Genomic DNA, 26,624 nt, shown 5'->3' with positions numbered 1-26,624 from the left:
TTAGACTTCGAGAAAGCATTCGATAGAATCGGCATTCATGTTGTTCTTAACCAACTCAAGCGCTGGAAAATCGGAAACAAAATGTATAAATTCGTGAAATCCTTTTTAAGTAATCGCAAGTTTTCAGTCAGCGTTAATAATTGTAAATCACAGGCTCATAAACTCTTTAATGGTATACCACAAGTTTCACCTCTCTCAGTGACATTGTTCACTATAGCTTTTCACGAAATTAGTTCAATTATCGCTTCTAATGCCGAGGTGAAACATGTCACCATTGTATATGCTCATGATATTTCAGTATTTTCCAAATTAAAAAACCTTAACAAAGTTATTTATACTTTCGTGAACATTTTATACGCTACTTTTCATATTTGTAAAAAACGTAAATTTTGCTTCCCCATTATGTCCTTTTCCAATGTACTAATCCCACATTCTAACACACTAAGGATTTTAGTCTTAACATTTGACAAAAAACTTTCCTATAAGGAAAACTATAAAGCCATTAGAATAAGCTTATTTTTAAGACATAACATAATTAAACTTTTATCTTCTAAACATTGCCATAATCATCCACACACACTTGTTAACGTAACAAAGGCCCTACTGTGATCCAAAATCGATTTTAGACTTTGTATTTACGGACATTGTGCCAAAGAAAATTTCAAGCTATTAATTGCTCATTACCATACGGCAGCTAAAAGGAGTATCCGCGCGTTTCCAACATCACCAACAAAAGCTGTTCTTGCAGAAGCCGGATTACCGGATATATCCCACAGAGCCAAGCGCAACCAATAATGCTCCTACCCAAGCTTCTTCATTGCAGAAATAAGATATTACATTTGGGTCATGCCGGAATACAAGGCAACGAGTGCGCTGATACCAGAGCCAAAGAAGCCGCCCAAGAACCTCTTCACTTCAGTGCACATTTTACTATCAAAGATAGTACTAATACTACAAATTATACTAATCTCTCTCAACACCACAAAAAAAAGTACATTCCTAGTGGCATCGAGCCCATATATCCTACACACATGCCTTCTCAGAACCTCAAGATATTTATACGCCTTCGAATCGGTCACACTATAGCCATCCATGTTCACATGGTAAACGGCACTGTCAAACCAGACTGCCCTTTTTGCAACTCAAACGACTACTCGACAACACACCTCCTCGATATCTGCCCTTTCGAATCTTGAACTTTCGAATTTACTCTTCAACACAAATGACAATAGCATTAACTTAATTTGTAAATTTGATAAACAAACTAAATTTAAACTTTAACACTTTGCGAAAACTATATACATATAAAGTTATACTCCACTCAAACTCGCACTACCCACTAATCTTCTAACACTTCCTCAACGACCCTCTCCCATCCTCTTGTATAGTTACCTATCTATATTATTATTCTAGCTTAAGATACCATAAGCCGAAGGCCCTGGCAGCCAGTGCTTATTTCGTAAGTGGAATAATTATTATTAACTGTTACTCTTTTAAATACAATAAATAAATAAAAAAACTAAGATTGAGTAAGAGGTGTATACAATAAAGTTAATGTGACTGTTGAATGAAAAATGGGAGTCAAAGATCACACCTAGATCTTTGACTTGAAGAACAGATTGAAGTAAAATATTATCAATGCCTAAGATGACTGGAAAACACTTTGAGTTTTAGCGAAAGTGACATGAAAAAATTTCTTAATATTTAGCGAGATGTCAGAGTTACTGCACCAGCGAGCGAGTAATTTAATTTCAGTTTGCAACATAGGAACATCCCCATTTTTTCTAACTCCAGAAAATATTTTCAAATTGTCAGCATATAGAAGAGAGTTGGCAAATGAAAAGCATTTACTTAGGTATATCATTAACAAATAGAACGAAGAGAAGAGACCCTAAAATACTACCTTGTGGCACCACTGAAGATGAAATCAAAGGTTCCGAACATTCACTCTCAATCATTACCACACATCGTCTATCAGATAAATAAGATTTCAACAATTGAAACAAAACAGAAGACAACCAAGTGATACTAATTTGCGTAATAGAATTTTATGAGAAACTCTATCAAAAGCTTTAGAAAAATCCTTACAAGCACAATCGACTTGAAAACCTTCAGCAAAAATTGAAAAACAATATTCACCAAAAGCAGCCAGGTTGGAAACTGTAGGCTTACCCGAGATAAATCATGCTGATTGGGCGACATTAAGCTCTTAGTCGCAAAGTATGATACATCCTTTCTTTAACAATTCCTTCGAAAAGTTTAGATAAAATATAATATTACAATATATAACCAAGCCTTTCACCGACATTTCACAAACATGTAATTTTTTCTTTTTTCGTTTGTTTTGTATTATTAAGGTGCCTGACGTCACAACTCGGCCAAAATCGCGTAAGCGGTTATCGCGCCAATTAAGAAGAAGAAGACGTCACACCTGCCATAATCGAGAAAAATAAAGTAACTTTTTTTGGAAGACCTGACTTTCTGTATTAAATTGGCCTTGGTAGCGAATGGTGCTTGTTTTAGTTTCTGTGTGTCAAGTCCGCACAGAATAATACACTAGTGATGTAAACTGCCGTTAGCTTATTAGCATATTAGACAGTTAATTTTTTTCAATTATAGGAGTTAAAAGTTTCGCGAGCTAATGTGAGAAGACGAAGCAACCCAGGATAGCTGGTTGTGCGCTGAGTTTGGGACCCGCCTATAAAATGATGTCTATAAAGCCACACAGCGAGCGGGCGCAACGCAAGCCATGTGAGATCGCTACCGAGAGCTAAGAAAGGAAGAGAGACGTATTATCAGAAAAAAAAACAAAGAGAAGCCGAAACAGCCAGAAGTTCGGCGGCCTATAGAAGGTTTCAAGATCGGATCGTTTTCCTGTAAGAACAAAGACGGCGATATGGTGACTGAAATCCAGAGCGTACTTAAATTATGGGGGGAACACTTCTCGAACTTGTTAAATAGTGACAGCAGCGCATGTCACAGAGAATGTAAGGATTCCAGTACCCCAATCTCTGACGACGGAATCGTCGTTCCGCTTCCCAACAATGAAGAGGTGAGCATAGCAATAACGCGGCTAAAGAGCAACAAAGCCGTGAAAGCCGACGGGCTGCCGGCTGAGCTATTGAAACATGGCGGCGTGGAGCTGGTAAAGTGCTTGCATCAGCTTTTAAGCAAAATATGGTCGGATGAAACCATGCCTGCTGATAGGAATTTTAGAGTATTCTGCGCAATCCCTAAGAAGGGTGATCCAGCAATCTATGGAAATTACCGGAGTTCGTTGGTTGAACTTGACCAAAGCGGTCGTGTGCTTAAGGGAAGAAAATAAATAAATACTTACTGCACAGGTCGCTGAACTAAAAAGTATAATAGTGAATCTTAGCTCTGAGAAAGCCTCTCTCATAGAGGAAAACGAACAATTAATAAAATACGCAAACGTCAATCAAAGCAAAAATGCAGATATTACTATGTCAAAAGAAGTAAACAATCAAAATGAAAGGGAGCAAATTTTCCCTCTCTTCCCACAGTAGAGAGCCGCTTACAAACAATGGAAAGTTGTCCAAAAGCAACGCTCAAGGCGACAAAATCCATACTACCAAAACGTGAAATTAAAAAAAAGAAAGAAAACCCGCCTGTGTTTATTTGCTATAATATCAATCAAAAAGAAATGACAAATAACCTACAGCAGTTATTAAAACACAAAAACTTTGTGTTCAATATTATCAATAAAAATGTAACACACATAAGTTCATGTGTCATAAATGACTACAAGAATATTAAAACTTATTTAATAGATAGTAAAGGAAATTTTTATATTTCCACCCCAATGAAGAAAACCCTATTATAAATTTATAAATTATTAAGAAACTATCAAACGAATATGATGAAATAGTTAGTTATCTTAATGACTTAAACCTTGATATTGAAATTGTAAAATTATCGAAATTCAAAAAAAAAATTGGCTAATTCAACTTAGCCATAAGTCTAACCTCTCGGAATTCTATAATATTAGATATATTCTTAATTGTAAGGTTAATTTTGAAAAACTAAAAGCAATGATACCCTCGCAATCTAAAAACTGTCAACGTTATACACATGTGGCAATTAATTGTTATTTACCCTTTGGGTGTGTTAAATGCCTAGACAATCATGGCTCTGGAAAATGAAAAATACCTCTTGAGGAAATTAACCACAAGGAACACGTTTATACTGATAGTGAGACAGGTCAGTTAGTTAAGAAGACAGGTATCCCAGTAAGTTGTATAAATTGCAATAAGGAAGGTCGCACTGCCAAAATTGTCCCAAACGCTTAGAAATAGTAAAACGAATGAACGCACGCAAGTCACAGGGCTCAAATAAAATCCCAACAAATACAGCAATAACAAGTAATGTTAACATGGGTATACGAGTAAATCCACCTTCATACGCTTCGGTTATGCATGGAAATGAGCCTAAAGAATCATAAAAAGCGGTAACACTAAAAAAAGCAAACTAAATCAAAAAATTTTAAAGAGACTAAGCCGTTTGATACTGTTAATAGTGAATGTATTAGATTATTTGGTGGCAATATTTCTGACTACATAAAAAAAAATTGTAAGCTTTTCAAAAGCCTATAAACAGTTACGTAATGATGACGAAAAATCAATTTCCCTGTTTGGGTTACTAACATAATTAAGAGTCAATAATGATTAACAAAAATATCAAATGCATACTCATAAACGTGAACTCCTTGATACCAAAGCACAAAAGGCACTACTTTAACCTATTTTTGAAAAAACGCAAATCGGATATAGTACTTATAGCCGAGCATCGCCTCAATCCAAGACATAACGTTAATTTCAAAGGCTATAACCTTATTAAACAGACCGAGAGCGCTAAACAGGTACATAATAGGCAAAACACGGGTGGTACGGCTACTGCTATTTAAAGAATATAAATATGAACTGATAAAAGTTCCAGACACCGTTCATTTGGAGAAAGTAGCTTTAAAAATTTTCTGTACAAATGGAGAAGAAATCTCGTTTGTATCATGTTGTTGTTGTTGTTTTAACAGTAATGGTAGCCCTGTCAGTGCAGGGCATATCATCGGTCGTCTTCGTCTAGCTCATCTAGGGGTAGGCCCAGGAAACATGCTGTTTCGACAGGTTGGGTCCAGAGGGAGAGGGGTGTTAGATGAGTCAGTTTTAGGGGGCATGTGAAGAGGTGGTTAGTGTCGTGCGGGGTATCTTCACATGCCGGACATGTGTTTTGGAATGTCGGGGTCAATTCTGGATATGTAGGAGTTTAACCTGCTACAGTATCCAGAACGTAGTTGTGCAAGTGTTCACGAATCTCACGGGGAATCTGGAGCTTTTCGTCTGCAATAGGTGCTGGTTGGACTCCGATTACGGCATTCACAGGACGGGGGTTCATTAAGGTGTTGACGGTCTCCTGGTGGATGTCGTTTATTGACTGTCTAAATACTGTCCGGTGCAGTAGGTTGCGGTCAGTTTTGTCCTAGATTTAATCAGCGTAGTCTAAAAGGTGTCTCCTGACGTGCCTGGGAGGCGGCTCAGGCTCAAGCAGGTGTCTGCAGGGGTGAAACCTGCGGTAACATCCAAGCAGGAACTGCTTGCTGAGCGATTTGTTATGCTCCACTACTGGGAGCATATGTGCCTCGTTATGAAGGTGTTGAATGGGGACATCAGGAGGCAACCGGTCGCTGTCCGAATGGCGGTATTTTGACATGTCTGTAGCTTTATCCACTGCGTGTCACTAGTGCCAGGCGACCAGACAGGCGCAGCATAGTTCAGAACCGGCCGACCAATTGCATTAAATGTCGAAAGCAACAGTTCTTTGTCTTTGCCCCAAGTGCTGCCGGCAAGCGATTTGAGCACCTTGTTGCGATTTTGGACTTTAGTGGCAATTGCGGTTGTGTGCGCAGAAAAGGAGAGCAAGCTGTCAAAGGTTACACCCAAAATTTTGGGGTTGTTTACCGTCGGAATTGGTGTGTCGTCGACTTTTACCTTAAGGGTCAGCGTGACCTCCTTTGTCCAGGTGGTAAAGAGGGCCGCCGTGGACTTGGTGGGGGAAAGTTGGAGATTCCTCGCAGTGAAAAAGCGAGAAAGGTCGGCGAGGTAGTTGTTCACTTTGAAACACAGGCCATCAATGCCATTGCCCGACACCATTATCGTGCAGTCGACAGCTATGAGATCAGGGAAATTCCCGCTGGTGGTTGGGGGAGCTTCGAGATGTAGAAGTTGAACAGCAAGGGAGAAAGGACACCACCCTGCGGTACACCTTGCTTAATCTTCCTCTGCTTTGATGCTTGATCACGAAAAATCACTGACGAGTGCCGACCGCTCAGGTAGTTTGCGGACCACCTCTTCAGCCCGGGCGGGAGTGTCGACTGATAAATATCATCTAGTAGCGTGGAATGGCTGACTGTATCGAAAGCCTTCTTCAGGTCCAACGCTACTAGGACAGTCCTCTCGCAGGGGCGGTTTTGGTTAAGCCCGCGGCTTATCTGGGCGTTTATGGCGGTGAGTGCAGTGGTGATGCTGTGCACTCGTCGGAATCCGTGCTGATGTGGGGTTGGGGCCAGGTGTTTCGTGAAGAGTGGGAGTAGGAGGGCTTCGAGTGTCTTCACTACTGGGGAAAGGAGAGTTATCGGCCGATAAGATTCCCCTTGGTTGGCAGGTTTCAGTAGTGGGACCACTCTCCCTGCTTTCCACTTGTCAGGGATGATGAGAGTGGCCAGGGATAAATTAAAGACCCTTGTGAGGAATCCTACTCCCAGCAGTCCCAGATGCTTCAGCATCAGCGCGTTTAATCCATCAGGGCCAATGGCTTTCGATGATTTCGACTTGTTGATGGCCCCCTGAACCTCATCACCGGAGAAAGTAGGTGCCGCACTGTCGTTCGTCAGTTTGTGCAGCCTTCTGGTAACACGACGTTTGGTTCTGTCGCCCGGAGGATGCAGTAAGAAAAGCCGGCTAAAATAGCTCGCGCATCTCTTCGGGTCCGACGAAGTGCAACCGTTGAAGGTGATAGCCACCTTGTCGTTGTGCTTCGTCGGGTTCCACAGGGACCTAACGGTGGACCAGAGCTTACTCAGCCCAGAGGTGAGGTTACAGGTCTTCAGGTGCTCAACCATTTTGGTCCGCTTGTGTTTATTTACCAGTTGCCGGATCTCCGAATTGAGATCCCTTATGCGGGGATCCCCGGGATCGGCCTGGCGTAGGTGGTCACGCACTTTTGCTAAGCTGGCTGCTTCGGCTGGGAAATGGGGACGAATTTCCTTAAAGCTTCCAGCTGGAATGAAGCGAGTCGCAGCAGCTGTGTGCACCTTGCGGAATGCGCGTTCGCCTACGCGCACATCAGTGGGGATGGGAAGAGCGGCGAAGGTGTCCTCGGTGAATTCCGTGAAGCCGACCCAATTACCTTTTGTAAAGTTAAAGTAGGACCGGTGATTCGCGGAAACAAAGTCGGCAGGTCTCTCAATCGAGATGATAATGGGCAAGTGGTCTGATGCAAGCGATAGCATAGGTCGCCACGTTATGCTATTTATCAGAGCCGCGCTAGCTATTGTTAGGTCAGGCGAGTTGCTGCAATTGCCCACTACCCTGGTGGGGGCGTCGTCGTTCACAGTGCTGAATGTCGAATCGTCTATCTGCTCTGCCAGTTGCTGTCCCCTACGATAATTTGGCAGGCTTGAATGCCAAAGATCGTGATGCGCATTGAAGTCACCTACAACCAATCGGTTTTCACCTCTGATGGGCGCACCTATTGGGGTGATATCCTGCCGGGCAGCAGGTGACAGGGGGTATATATACGTTAAATATTTCGAGCTTGGAATCGCCTGTCCGGACAGCTATGCCTTGACATTCAAAGGTGCTATCCCTGCGGTCGATGCCTTCATCGATGAGACGATGCTGCATTGTGTGGTGGACTATAAACGCCAGGCCACCACCATTGTCTCGCTCGCGATCGTGCCTGTTCACGTTATAGCCATCCCTGGTGATCAGAGATGACCTAGCGTGCAGCTAGGTTTCTTGGACCGCAGCTATTTTAATACTGTGCCGGTTCATAAGGTCAACTATCTCGTCGACCTTACTCGTGAGTCCGTTGTAGTTAAATTGTAGAAGCTTGAAGCTTCTCGGTAAAGTCTGTGTTACTCGGGGGGTGAGGGACGCGTGGGGTTGTCTACGTTGGACCTGCTGCGCAATCCGCTGTGGTTTTTGCGGCCTGATGGTGGTGGGCGGCCGCGCCTCCGGGGGCGGTAGCGGGTGCAGAGCTCTGCAGCAGGGGGCAACGTAGGCAGTTGTCCACTCACGGGTGGTGCGCAGGCCGGAACATCTCCGAAAATGGCACCAGCCATTGCAAGAATTGCATTGGACTGACACCAGATTCCGAGGTATTACGGTCTGACACACGGAACAGACTGTGCGGGGGACCAGGAGCTGCTGGTTTGTCCCCGCACTGGGGTTGGAGCAGGAAGGAAGGGGAGGGGTTGAGTCAGGGGAGTTGTGTTGCTCCGATAGGCTCCTCACCGAGGAGGTGAGGGTTGTGGTGGCGGTTGGTAGTGCCGCCCTGTCAGGGGGAGTAGTAGCCGTGGAGGCATCAGACACCTGCTGGCGGGAGCAACACGTGGCCACACACCGAGTGGACCACTCCCTGTGTGTCTTAAGGCTTGAACAGGTCTTAAGGTGGCTCTACCCGTTGCACTTGTTACACCTAACCGAGGTGGAGTTCAGGTGAAGCCGTTTGTGGCAGACGTCGCAATAGAATACTTCTGGCCCAGGGTTGGTTTCGATTCCAGCCCTGAGGAGAAGCATTTGGAGCAGGATTGCTGCAAGGATTTGCTCCTGTGACGTAAGGGGTGAGGTGATATACGGTTCACTAGACAGGACTGGTATACTGGGGCGGCAGCGCTTGGTCGGGAAAAACCCGAGTCATTCCGGTAACGTAGAACCGGCTGCCATGGGAATGTCATTTTGTATCATTATAAAGGGTGGTAAAATTCCAAGGCCCGATGTTGAATGTGAACCACACCTAAGCGTCAACGACAGCGTTGGACTTCTTTCTTTCGGGTTATTTGAAAGAAAAGGTGTACGTCGATACGCCAGCAATAATTCAAGAGCTAAAGGATGAGATAATTTGGCACATTAACGGCATAGAACCTCAATTATGCCTCAACGTCATCGAAAATTTGGACCATCGGATGGAGGTGTGCCGCCGAGACCGCGGGGCCCATTCGGCCGATATTTTGTTCCGTGCGTAATTGAACCATACCTATATTATCATAACAAAGAGAAATTACAATATTTTTCTAAAAAAATTGTATTTTATTCAAAATCAACACCGGCCCTTGAAACTTAACCACCCTTTATAATCGCCCATCTGATTTATTACACGTATATGATCTTAATTTAGTTCTAGACTCTCTTAATTCAAATAAAATAGTAATTGGTGGAAATTTCAAAGCTACGCACACCAATTGGGGAGACTCCGTCATAAACAATAACGGGCGTATACTAAATAATTGGTTTCAACACTGTCCCACATTACACTTGATACCAACAAAGATATATTTTTAGTGTCACCGTTTGTTGGAATATAATTTAATGAAGTAAAAGGATATACATATTAATTGCTTATACACTCATGAATACGAATCGGATCTTACCGGAGTAGAATTGATCATAAAATCAAATCATAATGTGCTTAGTTGCCCGTTAACTGAGTTTTTCAATTATGATAAAACTGATGTGAAACATTTTAACGATATACTGTTAAGCAATCTTAGTGCAAACTATTTACCAATCAATCGTAGCGTAACACTAAATGAAATTGATAACTGCATTATAAATTTAATTAAAGCCGTCGATACAGCTCTTAACTCAGGAGCTGATCCTCAAGTAGAAGTGCGCAATCGTGGGCTTATAAACCTACCTAGTGATATACTAGATTTAATTTCTGAAAAGAAACGATTACGTCGCATTGCGTCAAGATGTATTAATCCTCAGAGGGAAAACACTTTGACATCTTTAGTGCGTAATATTAGTAAGATTATAGAAGAGCGTTTTTGTATACACGAAAAATTCTGGACAAATTACTTTTCCAATATACGCATGAATAACAAAACATACAATAAAATTAATACATCGCCAGAACCAGCATTTCGGAGATACAAATTTTACAGCTCATGTCGAAAGTAGTGTATTAGAATTAACTAACACAGCTTAGCCAATTGTACATTTTACGAATAGCATAACAGCTGATGGTGAACAAACTGCAGTTGAATCTGGTGCACTTTAATTGCCGCTACCTCTGCAGTGCTTCGGTAAACTAAACTTCAGTCTGAGGGTCCATCCAATTTCGAGCTATCCGTGAACAGGTTCATTAGGTGCCTGCCTCCAAATACTGCACTCCGCATTGAAGGAATGCGAGTGGATAATGCTTCGCTCGGACTAAGCAAGGGTGCGCATTGATTAGGCACCAAGGGGATAAACTCAAAGCTACTTCTATACTTGAGTGCCCGTAATTGAGATCAAGCTTTTAGGCTGAGCCTGATTGCGGCACGGTTAGGCGCTGCTACGACTGCAATGTCTAGAGGTACCACAGTTAGCATTTAATTAAGCGCTAGAGTGGGAGTAGTTCAAAACGCCCCCACGCATACCTTTGGATACTCTTCAGCTTCTTCGCCGGTGCCAACCTTTCCAGTGAGTGCCTCCATACAACAGAATTGGCTTTATAATGGTATTATAAATCTTTAGGCGAGTAGCTCTATGTTTCCCTATTTGCGTCTTTGCACCCATACAAGGCTATTGTTGCCATCTTTATCCTCTCTCAATGTTCGGCTTCCACTTAGCTGACTGTCAAGAATTAGACATAGGTACTTCACCTTGTCAGAAAGCACCAACACCACCAACAACTCCCCTATCGAGGGGAGTTGAGCTCTGGGTATTTTGTATTTCCTTATTTTGAATGGGATGAGCTCCGACTTGAGAAGAGGCCTCAATAGGCCTCAATCCGCTGCCCATCTGAAAACTACGTTCTGATATCCATGCATCAGTTCGTACAGGGTATGTACAAACTTTCCTCTGACAATTAGTGCCACGTCGTAAGCGTACGCAATCACCCTGCAGACGTTGCTCACCAGCTTCTTCGGCAAGTCATTGAAAACAGCATCGCAGAGAAATAGTGAGATACCTGTCACGACCATTCTGTCACTAAGAACTCTGTAGATATACCTGATGAGGTCTGCTCCGACCCCCAATTTTTCCAAAGATTTAAGGGCTACCTCCGGGAGGACATAATTAAAAGCCCCCTCAATGTTGGAAAAGGTGCTCACTGCAAACTTCTTCTGATATAGAGGCTCATTTATATCGTTTATATCTTTAACGATTCTACTAATCTGCCTTTAAAGTTTTTGAGTATGCGTCAAACGCCACCGAGGAATTTTGGTGTCGGACTGTAGATCAATCAGTCCCGCAAGGGCTTTTAGTAAGAAAGGGGAAAGACTGATTGACCTGAAATCCTTGGGAGAGACATGTGAGCTCCTACCTGTCCTGCGTATAGAGACAATCCTCAATGGCTCACGCCAGGCGGCGCTTATCCAGTAACCAGCCATGGTTAGTAGAAGGGATTGAGACGCTTCCCAGACTTGTGATTCGTCGGCATGATTTCACAGAAGCTACCACAGGAGTGCCTCTTAGCCTTCCTAATTTCGGAACTATAGATTCCTAACCCTACATTATGCAGTTCCCATCCTGAGGGAGATTTAATTATTTTAGCGCTATTAGTTAGATATTAAGGTCAGATTCCTGTAGGGTTTCAGTAAGGGAGAATTGAATACACCTGTGATCCGAAAAGGAGTGAGTACTAAGTACTCTCCGATCGGAGATTTGGTGTAACAATAAGGAAGAGGCAGACGTGAGGTCCATTACCTCTTACCTGGTTGCAGTGATTGAAGAGGAGTCATTGCCCCTGTTACAAATAAACAAGTTCTCGTTTAAGTAAAATCAAAACGTGACTTACCTCTCGTATTTATGTGGGAACTGCCCCAACATGATTGGTGGGAATTTGCGTCCGTCCTTATAATAACGCTGGTTCTCACGCGTCTCGCTTTAGCCAAACCTTCGCGAAGTATCGTTCGAGGTGATTCCACCTCGTGCGCCATATAGGCCGGCATTATCCAAAGCTTGGTGGTAGAGCCCTCCAGGCCCACGGAAACTATGTCTTCATTGCTGAAATTAGACAACATAAATGCATTGAGTTCATTCCTGATGAGCATACAGGATCTTAGTTAACTTGTCACGTTATTCGCCATCATTTTATGGATTTTCGCTCTGAGCCCAAAAATACCGCTACTGCTCAGGCACGGCTCCTGGATCAGGACTACTTCAGTTCCACCTTGCTTAAGGTGGACTAATAGATTGCTGGACACCGCCTTAGAGTGCTGAAGATTTATCTAAAGAATAATCATCTTCGATAGTACTCTCTTCGTGGACGGTGTCCTCGCTCTCTGAGGCCTAAAGCCTTTCCTCCTTCGCCCTGTCGAGCAGTGTTCCAATGCTGATGATGGACCTCACTTCTCCACCAAGGCAACTGCCGCTCTGTACACAGAAGCCGATCGTTCGTTGGCACAAACTATCCGTTTGTACGTTCCATAATGCCATCCGGCCCTCTCACAGCACGGCGGAGGCCCAGGATTTTCCTTTACTACCGTCGTGAAAACTGTAGAGATGGGCGCTACTCTTTTCCATGCCTCCCTGGAAATAGCGCCGTCTTCTTGCCGTTGTCTCATATTATATACTTAGTCCTGTCAAAAGTTCTGTTACAAGTTAAATCCGTAATAGACGTAAAATTAGTTTACTGTTTGCAATGAGGTTAGCCTTATTAAATCATGCGTTTACACAAGCCTTCAAATGTTAAGGCCATTCAGCTATTGCTGCACACACGGTTTCGATGGATATTGACGTCGCAGCTCGAACCAAAAATTGTTTGAAGCTCTTTATATGTCAGTGAGGTTTTTGGCAGACCATATTCTCCAATTCTGACCACAATTGGATTCTGATCCGAACTTCCAAACGACCAATCTTCTACGACTATGAACCGAGGAATATTGTTTTTAGCCACTGCTGGGTGGTTTTTGGCTTTTGGGCTGGAGCGGAATCTTGCTGGCAAATCCAACGCTCTTCATTGAAGGGAGTACTTGTCAACTGCTTCACCACCATTTTTAAGATATCCTTCTGGTACACTTTTGCACCGGTCTGAACCCCTTTTCCGCAGAAATGAAGAGTTGTAACGCCGTTACAAGACATTCGCCACCAAATCATTACGGAGGCTAGATGGTGGCCACGCTGAATATCATTTGGCCCTTGGAACAAATTTTTTTGCGTCTTTAGAAATTTTAGCATAGATTTTTAATCGTTTTCTTTATTAAAACTGCTTCTACGGTGAGCATTTTCTCGTCTGTAAAAAGAATATTTTTATAGAGGTTGATCGCGCGCCCCCGATGAAGCTGCTTGCATCAGTCGAGCATAATTTTCTTCAAACGCGTTGTCAAAAGATGACCAGTTGCGCGACGGAAGGGTTTCATGTGGAGATCATCTCTAATTAGTCTTGGCATGGATCTGGTCCATACATTGATTTCCATGGACATGATTTTCTACTTTCTAAGGGGTTTTCTACGAATTCTTTTTCAAACGCCTTTTATGGCTGCACTGGTTCGAACCACGCGAGGACGACCACTTCGTTTTCTGTCTGTCACTAAAGACGTTTAGGAAAAACGATTGATTGTGTGGAAAACCAACATTCTCCAAATATTAAGTTTTTTTTAGCAATTCGTAAATCTTATTTGCACTTTTACCATACTTATATAATGTAATCACTGCAGTGCGATTTTCCTTAGCTCCCCACTCCATTGGTTGCAAGCGAAATTTGCTATGAAACTGAGTGAATGAATCTATACGAACAGAAGCAAAAATAACGGAAATTTTGTCTGCGAATTTGTTCGCGATATAAGCATTGTACAATTTGTCACAAAATTTATGGCAAGACAAAGTATATATTATATAATATATATAACTAGCAACCAGCCCAGCTTCGCACGGGTATAAAATATATACCCTATGTCACTCACTGAAAAAATGATTAAAATCGATCCAGTAGTTTTGGCTTATTCATTATTGCCCGTGGCCCGCACGCGTTAAATTTGGAGTAAAACAATTCTCCTTTCTTTATAGCATGAAGATTTCCTGCTATCTTTGGGATATCTAAATTCATACCTTACATTTTTGCATATTAACTTTTTGCATTTTTACATATGTATTTATTTTATTTTTACAACAATTAATATATTACAGAATGTCTTTATATACAACGTTCATAGCCTTCTTGTCATTAGACAATACAAACATGTTTTCTCTAGAGGTTACTCTTGAAAGAGCGACATACAGTTGGCCATGTGAAAAACAGTCAACACTCAAATCTAAGCCTGCAACGTTGAAGGTTTGACCCTGAGATTTATTAATGGTCATTGCAAAAGATGTCTTTACCGGAAATTGTAAGCGTTTAAATTGGAATGGTAGATCCGATGGTATCAGAGGGATTAGGGGAATCAATACATCTTCTCCGGTACCACATCCTGTGAGTATTGTGCACTCTATTATGAAAGTTTTCAGTGATTTTACCATCAAACGCGTGCCATTGCAAAGTTTAGGTGGACCTAGGTTTCTTAATAAAATAACAGGACAACCTATTTTCAGCTCCATTTGGTGAGGAGGGAGTCCAGACGGGTTCAAAGAATTTAGAAATTCTGTAGGAAATTGAACAGCTTCTTCCAAATCGAGAACAGTATCGACCGAGTAGTATATTTTCGTCGGCGCATTAATCTTTGAAATAATCAAGTTATTTACTTTATCTACTTGTTCGTTAGTTGGTGACAGAATAGCTCTTTCTTTAAACCAAGATATTGTCTTATAACTTATGTTATCAATGTATGGATAGACATTGTTGACTAACTCTTGGATGTTGTCTATCAAAACACAAAGGTTTTCTAGGTTAATCCTTCCCTCACTTTGTGTTAATTCTCCATTGCCAACTTTTAGCAGCATCTCTGGAAATAGCCTGTTCTCACGTGAAGATGACGAAATCCTCATATTAGTTTTAAGCTCTAATTTATTGACATACGACTAAAGGTGGGATCTTTTTAGCGAAGCATTTATTTCGTCAGCACGTGTTCCTCGAGTCACAACTGGTAGGATTTGACGGAAATCTCCTGAGAACAGAATTGTACATCCACCCATAGGTGCATTTTTGTTGCGCAAATCGCGCATTGTCCTATCCAGTGCTTCCACAGACGTCTTGTTTGACATGATAGCTTCGTCCCAGACTATTAATGAGCAGTCACGCATCAATTTTCCTGTATTGCTCTGTCTAGAAACACTACAGACGCTGTTATCATCATCGGTGGCGATTTTCAGCGGGTGCTTCATTGTAGAGTGTGTGGTTCGGCCTCTTTCCAAAAGAGTAGCGGCAATGCCGGATGACGCAACAGCTAACGCAATTTTTCCGGTAGATCTCAATTACTAATTACTGTTGTAATATCTTGAAAAATATTGTTTTTAATTATATGCTGTAAAGAGCCATATACATAGATCTATATGAAAACAACAATGTATTTAAGGTATTTAATTGGATAAGGATTAATGTTGTACCCATTTGTTGAAATCGCTTCGAAAATAATCTATTAGTTGTCGTAAAAAGTAAATGACAAAAAATGTTATTGTATGGAATTGATAGCAAACTAAACGCGCTCCGAATCAATAAAAACTATTCAAAAACTGTATTTTAATTTTGTGCGATTTACTAATATAGAACCTGAAAATAGCGTTTTATTTCGCTGTAAAATTGTATCTACATATAATTACATGGAATTCAGTACATACATAGATACATATGTATGTACATATGTCCGAAATGAAATAATGCGAGCGATTCGTAAATACATACATACATACGTCACCATACGATGTAATTCAACATTAATGAGGTGTGGTGAGATTATCGCTTAACGCCTGTTGCTTCATTCGGTTGACAGCGAACACACACACAAACAGCTTTTTTTGGAAAAAGAGCTGCTTTTGTTTAAACAATTTTGGTTAAATAACAAATAAATCAATTTTTTTTTTTTGATGCAGAACGAAAGTAAATATTTCAAAGTTAAACTTCAAGAAAGTTTCATTTTAATTGGTTTATTCGTTTACGATTTATGGCCGTGACAACAAAAAAATTATGTTTTTTTGCCACATTTTGACCGATTGCCACGCCCCCTTTATATATTTCTTCACATTATATAGATATAAACCTTCCTCTTCAATCAGTCTATCTTTAAAAAAAAACCGCATCAAAATCCGTTGCGTAGTTGTAAAGATTTAAGCGACTTTGTTTTATAATATGTAGTGATTGGTGCTTAATCCCTTTCTTTCCTCCAATTTGTGACATGCGTATTGGTGTTGTTCCACAAATGGAGGGACATATAATTTTAAGCCAGCTCCAAACGACAATTACTTTTTATGTGGAGCTTTTTCATGGCAGAAATACACTCGCAGGTTTGCCGTTTGCCATTACCTGCCGAGGGGCGACCGCTATTAGAAAAAATGTTTTCTATCACTTCATGTTTCATGCACGGAGATTCGAAACTACGCACTTCCGAATGGTAGTCGCAAGCCAACCCATTCGGCTACATCAGCCGGCTTTGTCTATTACCCCAAGGCTAATGGAATCTGCCTGTTTAGCGACTTTGTTGAACGACTTGTGCAGACCGCTACCTATCTTTCCGAGGGAAACGTCTCCCAGGAGGAAGACGAGTGCCCGAATCCGGGTTCGAACCTACACCCTGGCCCACTCAAACGTCCGAGAATGCATCTCACCTCTTTAAGCTTCCGTAGCCTTGGTGGCTACTCATTGGTCATAGAAGGATCACCTACTTTGTCCTGCCTACCGCTGAGGCCTTACAGAAAGTCCCCGAACACATGGCCTCGAAGCCCCTGGGAAACTAAAGGAGGTCCCCTTACTGGTGTTGTCTAGTTCATTTAGTACCACTTAACTAGGAATCGCAGATGGTTGCACCTCAAGATTTATTTTGGAAGTCTGTTACGATTTTTCCTTAGAGTTCCGCTCGGGTTTCACCTTTATCTTCGATTCCGGCGCTTTACCGCCCCTTAAGACTTCTACCTTTGGGGCTGTGGTCATCCCATAAAGGTCACATGGTATAGCGTATTGCAATTCCGTGGCAATTGGTTCAGGTTACAGTAAACCTGCACCATTCATTCCAATTCTTGAGGAATGATAACTGTTGAGCTTTTAATCACAGCTCACACTCCACACTGGATGTACAAATTGTTCGACATTTACGAAGATTCACGGAAGTTCTTAACCCTAGAATCGTAAGATAGTTTTACCCTACGTTAATGCTAATATACGTAAATTTTACGTACAACACAAAAATTGAAAATAAATGTTCAACAAAAACTTGTATATCTTCTGTTTTGGTTTTATTTATTGAAAATACAAAGTTTTATGTTTCTTAAAGTGAATTATAAAAAAATTTATGCGAAATTCTGCTTACATTCCTGGCATAATTTTATTTGGTGCTCACCGCATAAGGTCGCTTCATCGCATATCGAGCAATAGGTAGTTGTCATCCGTTTTTTGGAATAGTGACAAAATTTGCAGTATGTCCGTTTGCCTTTTGATGAAGAAGCTTCGCTCACTGTTCCAGTTTCCTTTATATTGAGTATATTACGGATACTGTTCTTCAGTTCTCTAGGAAGGTTTGGTATATTATCAAGTCTCTCTTGTTGCCACGGTCCTGTTAATTGTTCGTGTAGTTTTAACATATACTTTGTTCTATTTAATGGTTTCAATCCCTTTTCCATTACGTTATGAGTGTAGATAACGTAAGAGTTCACTGAGGCTATATTTAACATGTTGTAAAATATGCAAAGTGGCCAACGCCTGGTTTTCCTGTTGCATGAAATATTTTGGGCCATTTGGTCAAAGGTATCTACGGCACCTTTAGGGGAATTGTAGGAGTGTATAATTTCTGGCTTTGATGTAACTTCGTTCAAAGCGCCAGTAATGTGCATTGTGGATAGTAACATCACGTTCTTGTTTTGCTTAGGCTTGTAAGACACCATTGTCATTTCCTTATCAAACGCAAACATTGATGATCCATTTGGGCGAGATTTTGTTTCCAATAACTCTGCCGGTATTTCTGCTTTATTTTTGCGTAAGGTTCCCACGATAGTCAATTTGTATGGATTAGCCAGTAATTTTTGAGCTAAGGGAATACTGGTAAACCAGTTATCCATTGTAATGATTCGATGACTTCCATGTAATGGTTTGGTAAAATTTTCAACGAAGTAATTGGCTAATGGAGCACCATTGGTTTCAGTGGATTTACCAAGATAAGGACTTGCATTTATTACATATTTTGTCACTACATCACATAGCATTACAATCTTTATACCATAATTGTTTGGCTTGTTTGGCATATACATGCAGAATGGGCACCTTCCCCGGAAACCTACAAGTTGTTCATCAATTGTAACATATGATCCTGGCTTGTTAGACTTTGTGCAGTTGTAAATGAAGATGTCCCATATCATGGATATTGGAGCAAAACCCGTTTCTTTCATGCGTTCTTCTCTTGTCAATTGATTATCGAACCTTAGGGCGTTTATCAAAAAGTTAAACCTGTTACGGCTCATGGTTGCTTTGTACCTGTCGCCAGAGTAATTTGGGTCAAACGGTACATCCGTGGTGAGATGATTATTCTTTAAAGTTGCGGAGAGAAATATAAGTCCAAGCAAGACCTTCAGTTCACAGAGGTTTGTATCTGAAACAGTGCAGTCTTTGATTCTATACTTTTCTCGTAGTTGTGCAATTTTTTCGTTCGTTCTCAAAAGCACTTCGTTTAGTATTTCGTCGTTAAAAAATAAGCCAAGCGCATCGATGGGTTCGATAGCATCCATGGCTCCTGGATATGGACCTAGTTTATGTTTTATTTTAATAACAGTGTTTAAAAAACATCCGCTTTTAATAATATTTACCTGGTCGAATATAAACAACATTCATAGCCATTGCTCTTCCGCTACTACGATGCACTGGATTGCTACTCCAAACTCGACCATTCCTTCCCAAAAGTGGATTAGAACTGGATACATCTTCAATGTCATTTAGTTGTAGCTGCACAGTTGGTGCTGACTTTTGTTTTTTTGCCGGGGGACCTTTATTTTTTTTCAGATGCCATATTTTGAGCGGACTCCACGGCTTTCATCAGTTCAAAAGTATTTTCCTGGAATTCAGGAGAGTAGTCTGGATCCTCCAAACTATCGTCACTGTCAAAATCAACTTCCTCTTCAAGGTTGTCCTCAGTAAAGCTTACATCGCTGTCAATACTGTCCAGGAGGGCTTCTATTTCTGCATCCGCAAGGCAACGACTTGAGTTTTCCATTATTTTCTTTTATTTCTGCTGAAAACCGCACGGAACACAAATTTCATTTACAAATATTTATACGCTAATAACAAGACCACGTAAAACTTACGTACAAAAATTTATACGTTAATGCTAAGACCACGTAAAATTTACGTGCACACTTTTTTTTAAAGAACGATTAAAGCTAAACGCGAAGTAACAACTGATTTATGATTCACTTGTTAATGCAACAATAAAATAAAGGAAGCACTGCCAAGAGGTCGTAGCGATAGTGCCGAACGGTAAAGTGTAACTGACTTTTTTTTGCGACATACACGTAAAATTTACGTATATTACGATTCTAGGGTTAAGCAAATGTACTTTCACACTTCGATGAAAAACTAAATACACATTGCTTATTCCCAACGATGGCAAACCCCGCTTCGCTGGGTGAAAGAAAAATATAAATGAAAAGTGTTCTTTGTTTTTTTCTCGTTTCATCATTTAATTCATGCTCGGCCATTATTTTCTGACTTATTCTAATAACAATGTTTTATTTATTTTAGTGACTTACTCTAATGATTGTAAACTAACAACTTATTCTTTTTTATTTTTTTACAATAATTTTATTTTATTAAATTTATATAACAAAACTAATTTTATTACATAAATATCAAAACGCAGCACTGGCTACGAGGCCTTCAGCCGCCACTTTAATTAAAGTTACATATGAGTAAAAACTATTTGCCTAGTGTTAGTGCAAGTGTTAGTATCTTAAATATATTTTAACAAGTCATTGTTTTTCAAGAAGTTATATATTGCCATTATATTTTCCTCCGAGGGTGTTTTAAGCAGTTTTATAATATCAACGTTGTCAAAGCTGACTGATGAATTGTGCAGGAGCGGGCAGAGAGTAAGTAAATGTTTGATAGTGACGGTGTGGTTACAAAAAGGACATTTGGAAGGACTATCACCTGACAGTAAGTGGGCATGTGTTATGATAGTGTGTCCAATTCTTAATCTGGTAAATGCCCTCATGGCACTTGTGGGTAAAGATGATGTATAAGTAATTCGCTTTTTGTCTTCATTAATTTCTGTGTAATGGTGTTTGTATGTCTTCCAATCGCTTGCATCTTCTTGGTACCTTATATGTTTGACTAGGTTGAGTATGTCGGATTTGGTTAGAATGTCGTAGACTAAAGTAGGTGTCCTTATAACATTTTTTGCAGCAGCGTCTGCATAGTAGTTTCCTTTTATTCCAGCGTGACCCGGAATCCAAGTAAGCTTAATTTTTCGAGGAGCACCGATGACCATGTCTCTAATTGATTCAATTATTGGATTGTGGTTGGACGGAGACGTTATTGCTGACATACATGATTTACTATCCGTGCATATTAGAAATTTTCCTTTAGTTTTCCTAGCGTAGTGGATTGCATTTAGAATTGCAGACGCTTCAGCGGTAAAGATAGAACAAAATGTAGGAAAAAGCCAGTTACAGATTAATTCGCCAGTGTCAGTAACAACTGCAAACGAGGTAGATTCTGCAGACTTGGAGCCGTCCGTGAACAGTAACTTCCAGCCATTACTTAGGTATTTGGATTTTAGTTCAGTAAAGGTTAGTTGAAAAACTTCGTTTGGTGTGTTTTGTTTAGATAACATCAACAGTTTGTTGGGAGGAAGTATGTCATTGATCTTCCAAGGTGGATGGCTTTTTATAGACTTCAACTTTATGTTGGATAAAATATTGTGTTTTGTAGCAAAATCTAAGCACCTTATAATAGCTGAATGTATTCTAGGTATTTTCGTTTTGCGTATGGCACGTGTGAACGTTTTGTGAAGTAGTGGCAGAGAACGTAAATTCATAGAGAAGGCGCAGGAACGAATGGACAGGTTAAATGTCAAAACACATCAAAACGAGGGTAGGAAATTAACATAAGAGAGTTAACATAGCGGAGCGTAGTCAACATAGCGGAGCGTAGTCAACAGAAATAAATATAGCGTTTGCATTGAAATGTAAAATGCCATGATTTGATGTTAGGAAAAAGAAAATAACAGAAGACTTGTACATTTTTCTTTCATGCTTATTTGCCGTCGGCATTTTGCATGCGCAAATGGATTATTTCTTGTGAGATGAATAAATTAATTCTAAGTAACGCAATAGCACCGTAGGCCTAAGTAGCTAGAGTGCTCTATCAGTTAGTGTTATATTTCATATTTCTCTAATAAATAATAATAATAATAATTCTAAGTATATGCATGCACGAATATGAAATTTTAAGTATCTCATTGACTAAATTGTATTGAATTTAGGTCTATTATCAAAATTATTCAAATATCATAACACAAAAAATAACTTTGTAAACCATTCATTTACATCAAGGTTTATTATTCAGCAAAGTGTTGAATTAATATAACATCTACCATCCATATTCATGTGGGCAGAAAAAAACATGACTTGCCTCAAAACCCAGCTCATACACCTCTCATACAGATCTACATATAAAGAATTCAAAGCAAATAGACAAACGTATGCAAACATATTTCTAATATACATATGTATGTATGTATGTATGCAAAAATCACATTTCTTTTTCATGCTTATTTCCCGTAGGCATTTTGCATGTCTATGTATTTCTTGTGAGATGAATAAATTAATTCTAAGCATATGCATGAATGAATGTGAAATTTTAAGTATCTAATTAACTTAATTGTATTGATATTAAGTGCATTATCAAAATAATTTCAAAATATCCACATAAAAAATTGGCTTTGTAAACCATTCATTTGCATCAAAGGTTATTATTCAACAATATGTGTCCTTTTTAAATTTTTATATCCATATATATGTATATTCATATACTAAATAGATATAACATCTACCATCCATATTCATGTGGGCAGAAAAAAATCTTGACCTGCCTCAAAACATAGCTCATATGTATCTACATATAAAAATTTAAAAGCAAATAGACAAACGTATGCAAACATATTCCTAACATATGCAAAAAACTCATCTAAACGGTATTCGCGTACATATACATATGTATGTATGTATGCATATACATATGAATACATATGTTGGGACAACGTACATAATATATGTACGTAAAGGTTTCTATTCTAAGCAAAACAATGAATATTCGTATATACCTACATATAACCGCACATACTTACTTTATGCCTCTACATGTGTATGCTTCCAAAACTAAAATTCTAAGCCTAGCGACTACAAGAACAAAATGCATTCCTAGGAGTAGCTGCTGCGGCCATGATTATTTAGCCGCGACGGCGCTGAACAGTTTCAAATATTAAAAAGCACAACAAAAACAAATTCATTGATAAGTTCGAGCTCATATTTCTACGAGCAAAGTACTTTCATTCATAAAACGAGCCGTCCATATGCCAATTTTCACGACCATTCGAAAATAGTCAATATTGGAATATTTCGCGTTGAATTATTTGCCAATATTTGGTAAATCTTGAATTTTTGTCAAGTCGAGTGGCCGCGGCTCCGTATATATGTATGCATCAATATATGTATGTAAATACATATGTGTATATGTACAATGCTGTGCCAATGAATGTGCGCTGCGCCTATGAATGCGCGCTGGATTTCTTGATTTCTGTCGCAAGTGCTCGCAACCTCATATGTATGTACATATGCCTATGGAAGTTTGTAGGCATGTATTTATGTGTATGCGTGTTTGCTTTTGCACGTCCATATGAACGATTTTTCATATGCAGATGTTCATTTGATTTAGCTGAACGAATATATTGATTTTGTAAGGAAATCCTGTCGAATTAAATTATTGGTATATGGTCATTTAAGTTCTTCTTACCAAATAAATATTATTATCCTTAAGAAAATGAAATACTAGTTTTTTTAATTTTAATTTTTTATTTTTATTCACAAGTAATTAAAGTACTCTTATATGTATATGTATGTATATATATTACAATGCTATAAATAATAGGTATTTACATTTCCTGAAATGAAAACAAAAATTATATAAAATTGTGAAAGCACGAATTACGAAATTGTTCTCATACTATAACAATTTCTCACACGACTTCGATATTGACATCGATTAAGTCAATGCGATTTACCTGATTTTTAAAACACTACTCTCAATCCATCGTGATTAAGTGAAAATTGTAGTGATTTAAAAATCTAGGCTCAGGTGCTACCTGAAAAAGAAGATAAAAGGAAAACCTGAAAGATAGAGAAAAATCTGAAAGATGCAGAAAACCCTGAAAAATAAAAAAATCTGGAAAATAGGAAAAATAAATATAAATGAATACATATAAGAATAAACAATAAATAAACGCTGGTTTTACTTACCCTAAGGACCTGCGCAACTCACCTTGTTGGACCCTGACCTACAACGTACGGCAACTTTTTTAGTTTATCGTTGCGCTTCTGACACCTGACTTGGGTATTTTCTTGCCGTAAAAGCCATTTCGCATTTTTGAATAGAAGTACATATATCAAAAAATCGAGTAGCTTGATGCGATGATCCTGACATTCGCCAGATAGTGCGAACCAATGGGGAAATACTTCTTCGGTTTTTTGTTTTATAACCGGCAACATTAGATTGCGAATATTACCTACGTGAGCATATTTTGCAAAAAGCTGCCGGTACCACATCATCTGAAGGCGACACACTTCGAATACCCTGTCTTCAGGATTCACCAGTCTCAAATCGGTATCATCCGTGAAATTTTTAGACCTTATCAGGGCTTCGGAATGCAATTTTAAGTCTCCTTGTGTTTTCATCATAATGTGGGCGCATTTGTCGCATTTTAGCTTACACAGTAATTTTTGGTAAATACCATAGCCAGTGTAATAACGCTGCACCTGTACCTCAGCTATATTTTGTTCTTCGGCAAAATTCTCGTCTCCTACCTCTATATTTTCTAAAACGAGTTGCTCATTTAGCGGTTCTCCTACTTCTTCCTCCAGATGATGATCCTCAGTCCCTAAATTCCAGTCTAAATTAATATCATCATCATCTTCGCAATTATTGCCTTTGTTTTCGAACCGCTGTCGTAAAATTTTCATAGATATCAATCGCGCTACTATATACTGTACTTCGTGTGCTGTGGGATGAGTATTAATACCCTGACTAGCTCGGACCCGATAAAAGAAATTTTCTAGACAATCTTGGTTTAACTTTTCGAAACCTGGAACAACATACCTGATGGGGCGCCAACGCAAAAGAGATGATTTGTGTGGTAAACAAAAACCTAGATCGTCACGCATAAAAGAATATGCTTTAGTGGACATATAGTTCAAATTTTGTGCCAATGCCTTTTCGTCCTCATTATACCAACCTTTTTTGGTACTGACGATCATTTTTGCAAAAGTTAAAGCATCGCTGCTACAACTTTCTTCCGCAATTATTGCACGTTTCAACAACTCAGAATATTTATTGTTTAGGTCATTATTTTCTTTTTCAAGCTCCTCAATACGTTTATTTAATTTGACCGCGTTGCTCTGATAATAGCGAGCAGACTGAGCAAACCGTTCGCGAGTGGTTGTGGTTTCTAAGTCCACGCAGATCTGATTACTATAACTAGCCTGCCTGTTTTCCTCTAATATCGAATATTTCTCAAACTCTTCCAGAGTTAAATCTTCTTCTACTTCCTTAACTACCTTACTATAAGTTGCAGTGACGGGCGGGCAAACCCAATCAGAGCCAGCACTAGGCGAGCGACTTCTATTTACTGGCTCTAAATTGAAGCAAGGAAAAGCCCCTTTCAAGAGTTTATATTTTGCAACCAATGTGGGTTCAAAATGGCGTTGACAAAGAAAAACCCTGTCAGTGCTTGACACTTGCACGTTGCAAGCCAAGGCCCAATTCTTACGGGTCTCTTCGTCCCTAGGAAACGCAAAAAGTATAACTTTATCCTTAGGCACGCAGCTCACGATACAGCAGCTCCTTTTTTTCTTTTTTTCGGTCCACTTGTTCGGTGGAACATCATCATAGCCTAATTAAAATTTTTATTTTAATTTTTACAAAATTTAAATTTAGGTATATTCAGTATAATCATACACATATATAAAACTAGAACCCGCACCCTCCGGGGATTTATAGTTTTCATCTAACATCTCAACCAAGTTTCATTAAATAAATCATTATACTTGGCCTAAAATTGCTCATACGGCATTATCCTAAACCCGATCTTTTAAATTCAAAAGTTTTTTATAAATATGTAAATAAAATAATGAGAAAGTGCGCATTCTAAATAAATAAATCCCTTCTCTGCTTTCTATTTCATGCATGCATGCATGAATGTGTATATTAAGCTTTTCAATAGGCACGAAGTATTGAAAACGACATCCAAGCATACGATTATCACTTTATGTATGTACAGTGAACCAAAAAGAAACTGAGACACTAATATTTAAAAAAATATTCACAGATTTATAAGAAATAATAATATTGACGGTAACTCCGTTTATTTTTTCTTCACTGTACATACATATATGGAGACATAATAATAAATTAATTTACTTACCCAAGTTTAAAGTTGGAACCGCTCCATTCTTGAGATATTTTGGTCCCACGGCATCCTCCTCAAAATGCTTAATGCATACAAATGAATTATGCATTGGCATTTGCATTGAGGGTGAGATCCTCAAATTCTCCTTCCACAAATTTAATAATTCCCGATTTTTGGGAAATGCAAACGAACGAACATTTTGTTCACTATAACACTCGCGAACACGACATTTCGAAGCTTTAGGCATATTTTTCTTTTAATTATTACTTATTAACAATTTAAAAATGTTTGCTTCACCGCGCACGTGCACTTCCAATTGACTTTCTTTTCGAATTAAAATTCAAACCAAAGTTCAATTGGTTACAAGCAATCATAAGAGCTTTTCATTAATTTGGCGCAATTTTCATATATGTACATATATACATTTATCCAATCAAAATCAAATCTAATGCAATCATACATTTTTTCCGATATTTGGCGCAATTTTCATATATGTAAAGCTAATATACATATGTCCTTTGCTAATATACGTATATAAACATGCATACATAATATTTCGCGCAATTTTCATAACTTAATTACATACATAGGTATGTCCTATGCTAATATAAGTATATAAACATGCATACATACAATTTCGCGCAATTTTCAT

At 39.3% G+C, this 26,624-nt stretch overlaps 1 protein-coding gene across 1 annotated transcript; it reads right to left on the bottom strand.

Moving 5' to 3' along the window:
* Window positions 1–26,363, bottom strand: LOC128869941 (uncharacterized). Its single transcript, XM_054112539.1, has 6 exons — window positions 25,988–26,363; window positions 24,587–25,456; window positions 23,830–24,457; window positions 12,019–12,227; window positions 11,935–11,967; window positions 1–62 (listed from the first exon to the last, which is right to left on the bottom strand). Exons 1-6 carry the CDS (start codon window positions 26,217–26,219, stop codon window positions 1–3), a joined length of 2,034 nt encoding a protein of 677 aa, XP_053968514.1. The 5' UTR covers window positions 26,220–26,363.
* Between the last annotated feature and the right edge of the window lie 261 nt (window positions 26,364–26,624).

The sequence above is a fragment of the Anastrepha ludens genome, chromosome X (assembly GCF_028408465.1).
Source record: "Anastrepha ludens isolate Willacy chromosome X, idAnaLude1.1, whole genome shotgun sequence".
NCBI classification, from domain to species: Eukaryota; Metazoa; Arthropoda; class Insecta; order Diptera; family Tephritidae; genus Anastrepha; species Anastrepha ludens.
The sequence above is the reverse complement of the archived record's forward strand: the minus strand, read 5'-3'. Positions and strand labels throughout refer to the sequence as shown.

Coding starts and splice junctions, on each gene's coding strand:
- LOC128869941 (XM_054112539.1), bottom strand. CDS start 26,219: ATGCCTAAAGCTTCGAAATGTCGTGTTCGCGAGTGTTATAGTGAACAA. Junction 24,458..24,586: donor TCGGGTCCGAGCTAGTCAGG/GTATTAATACTC, acceptor ATATTAATTTAG/ACTGGAATTTAGGGACTGAG. Junction 11,968..12,018: donor TTCCCACATAAATACGAGAG/GTAAGTCACGTT, acceptor TATTTGTAACAG/GGGCAATGACTCCTCTTCAA.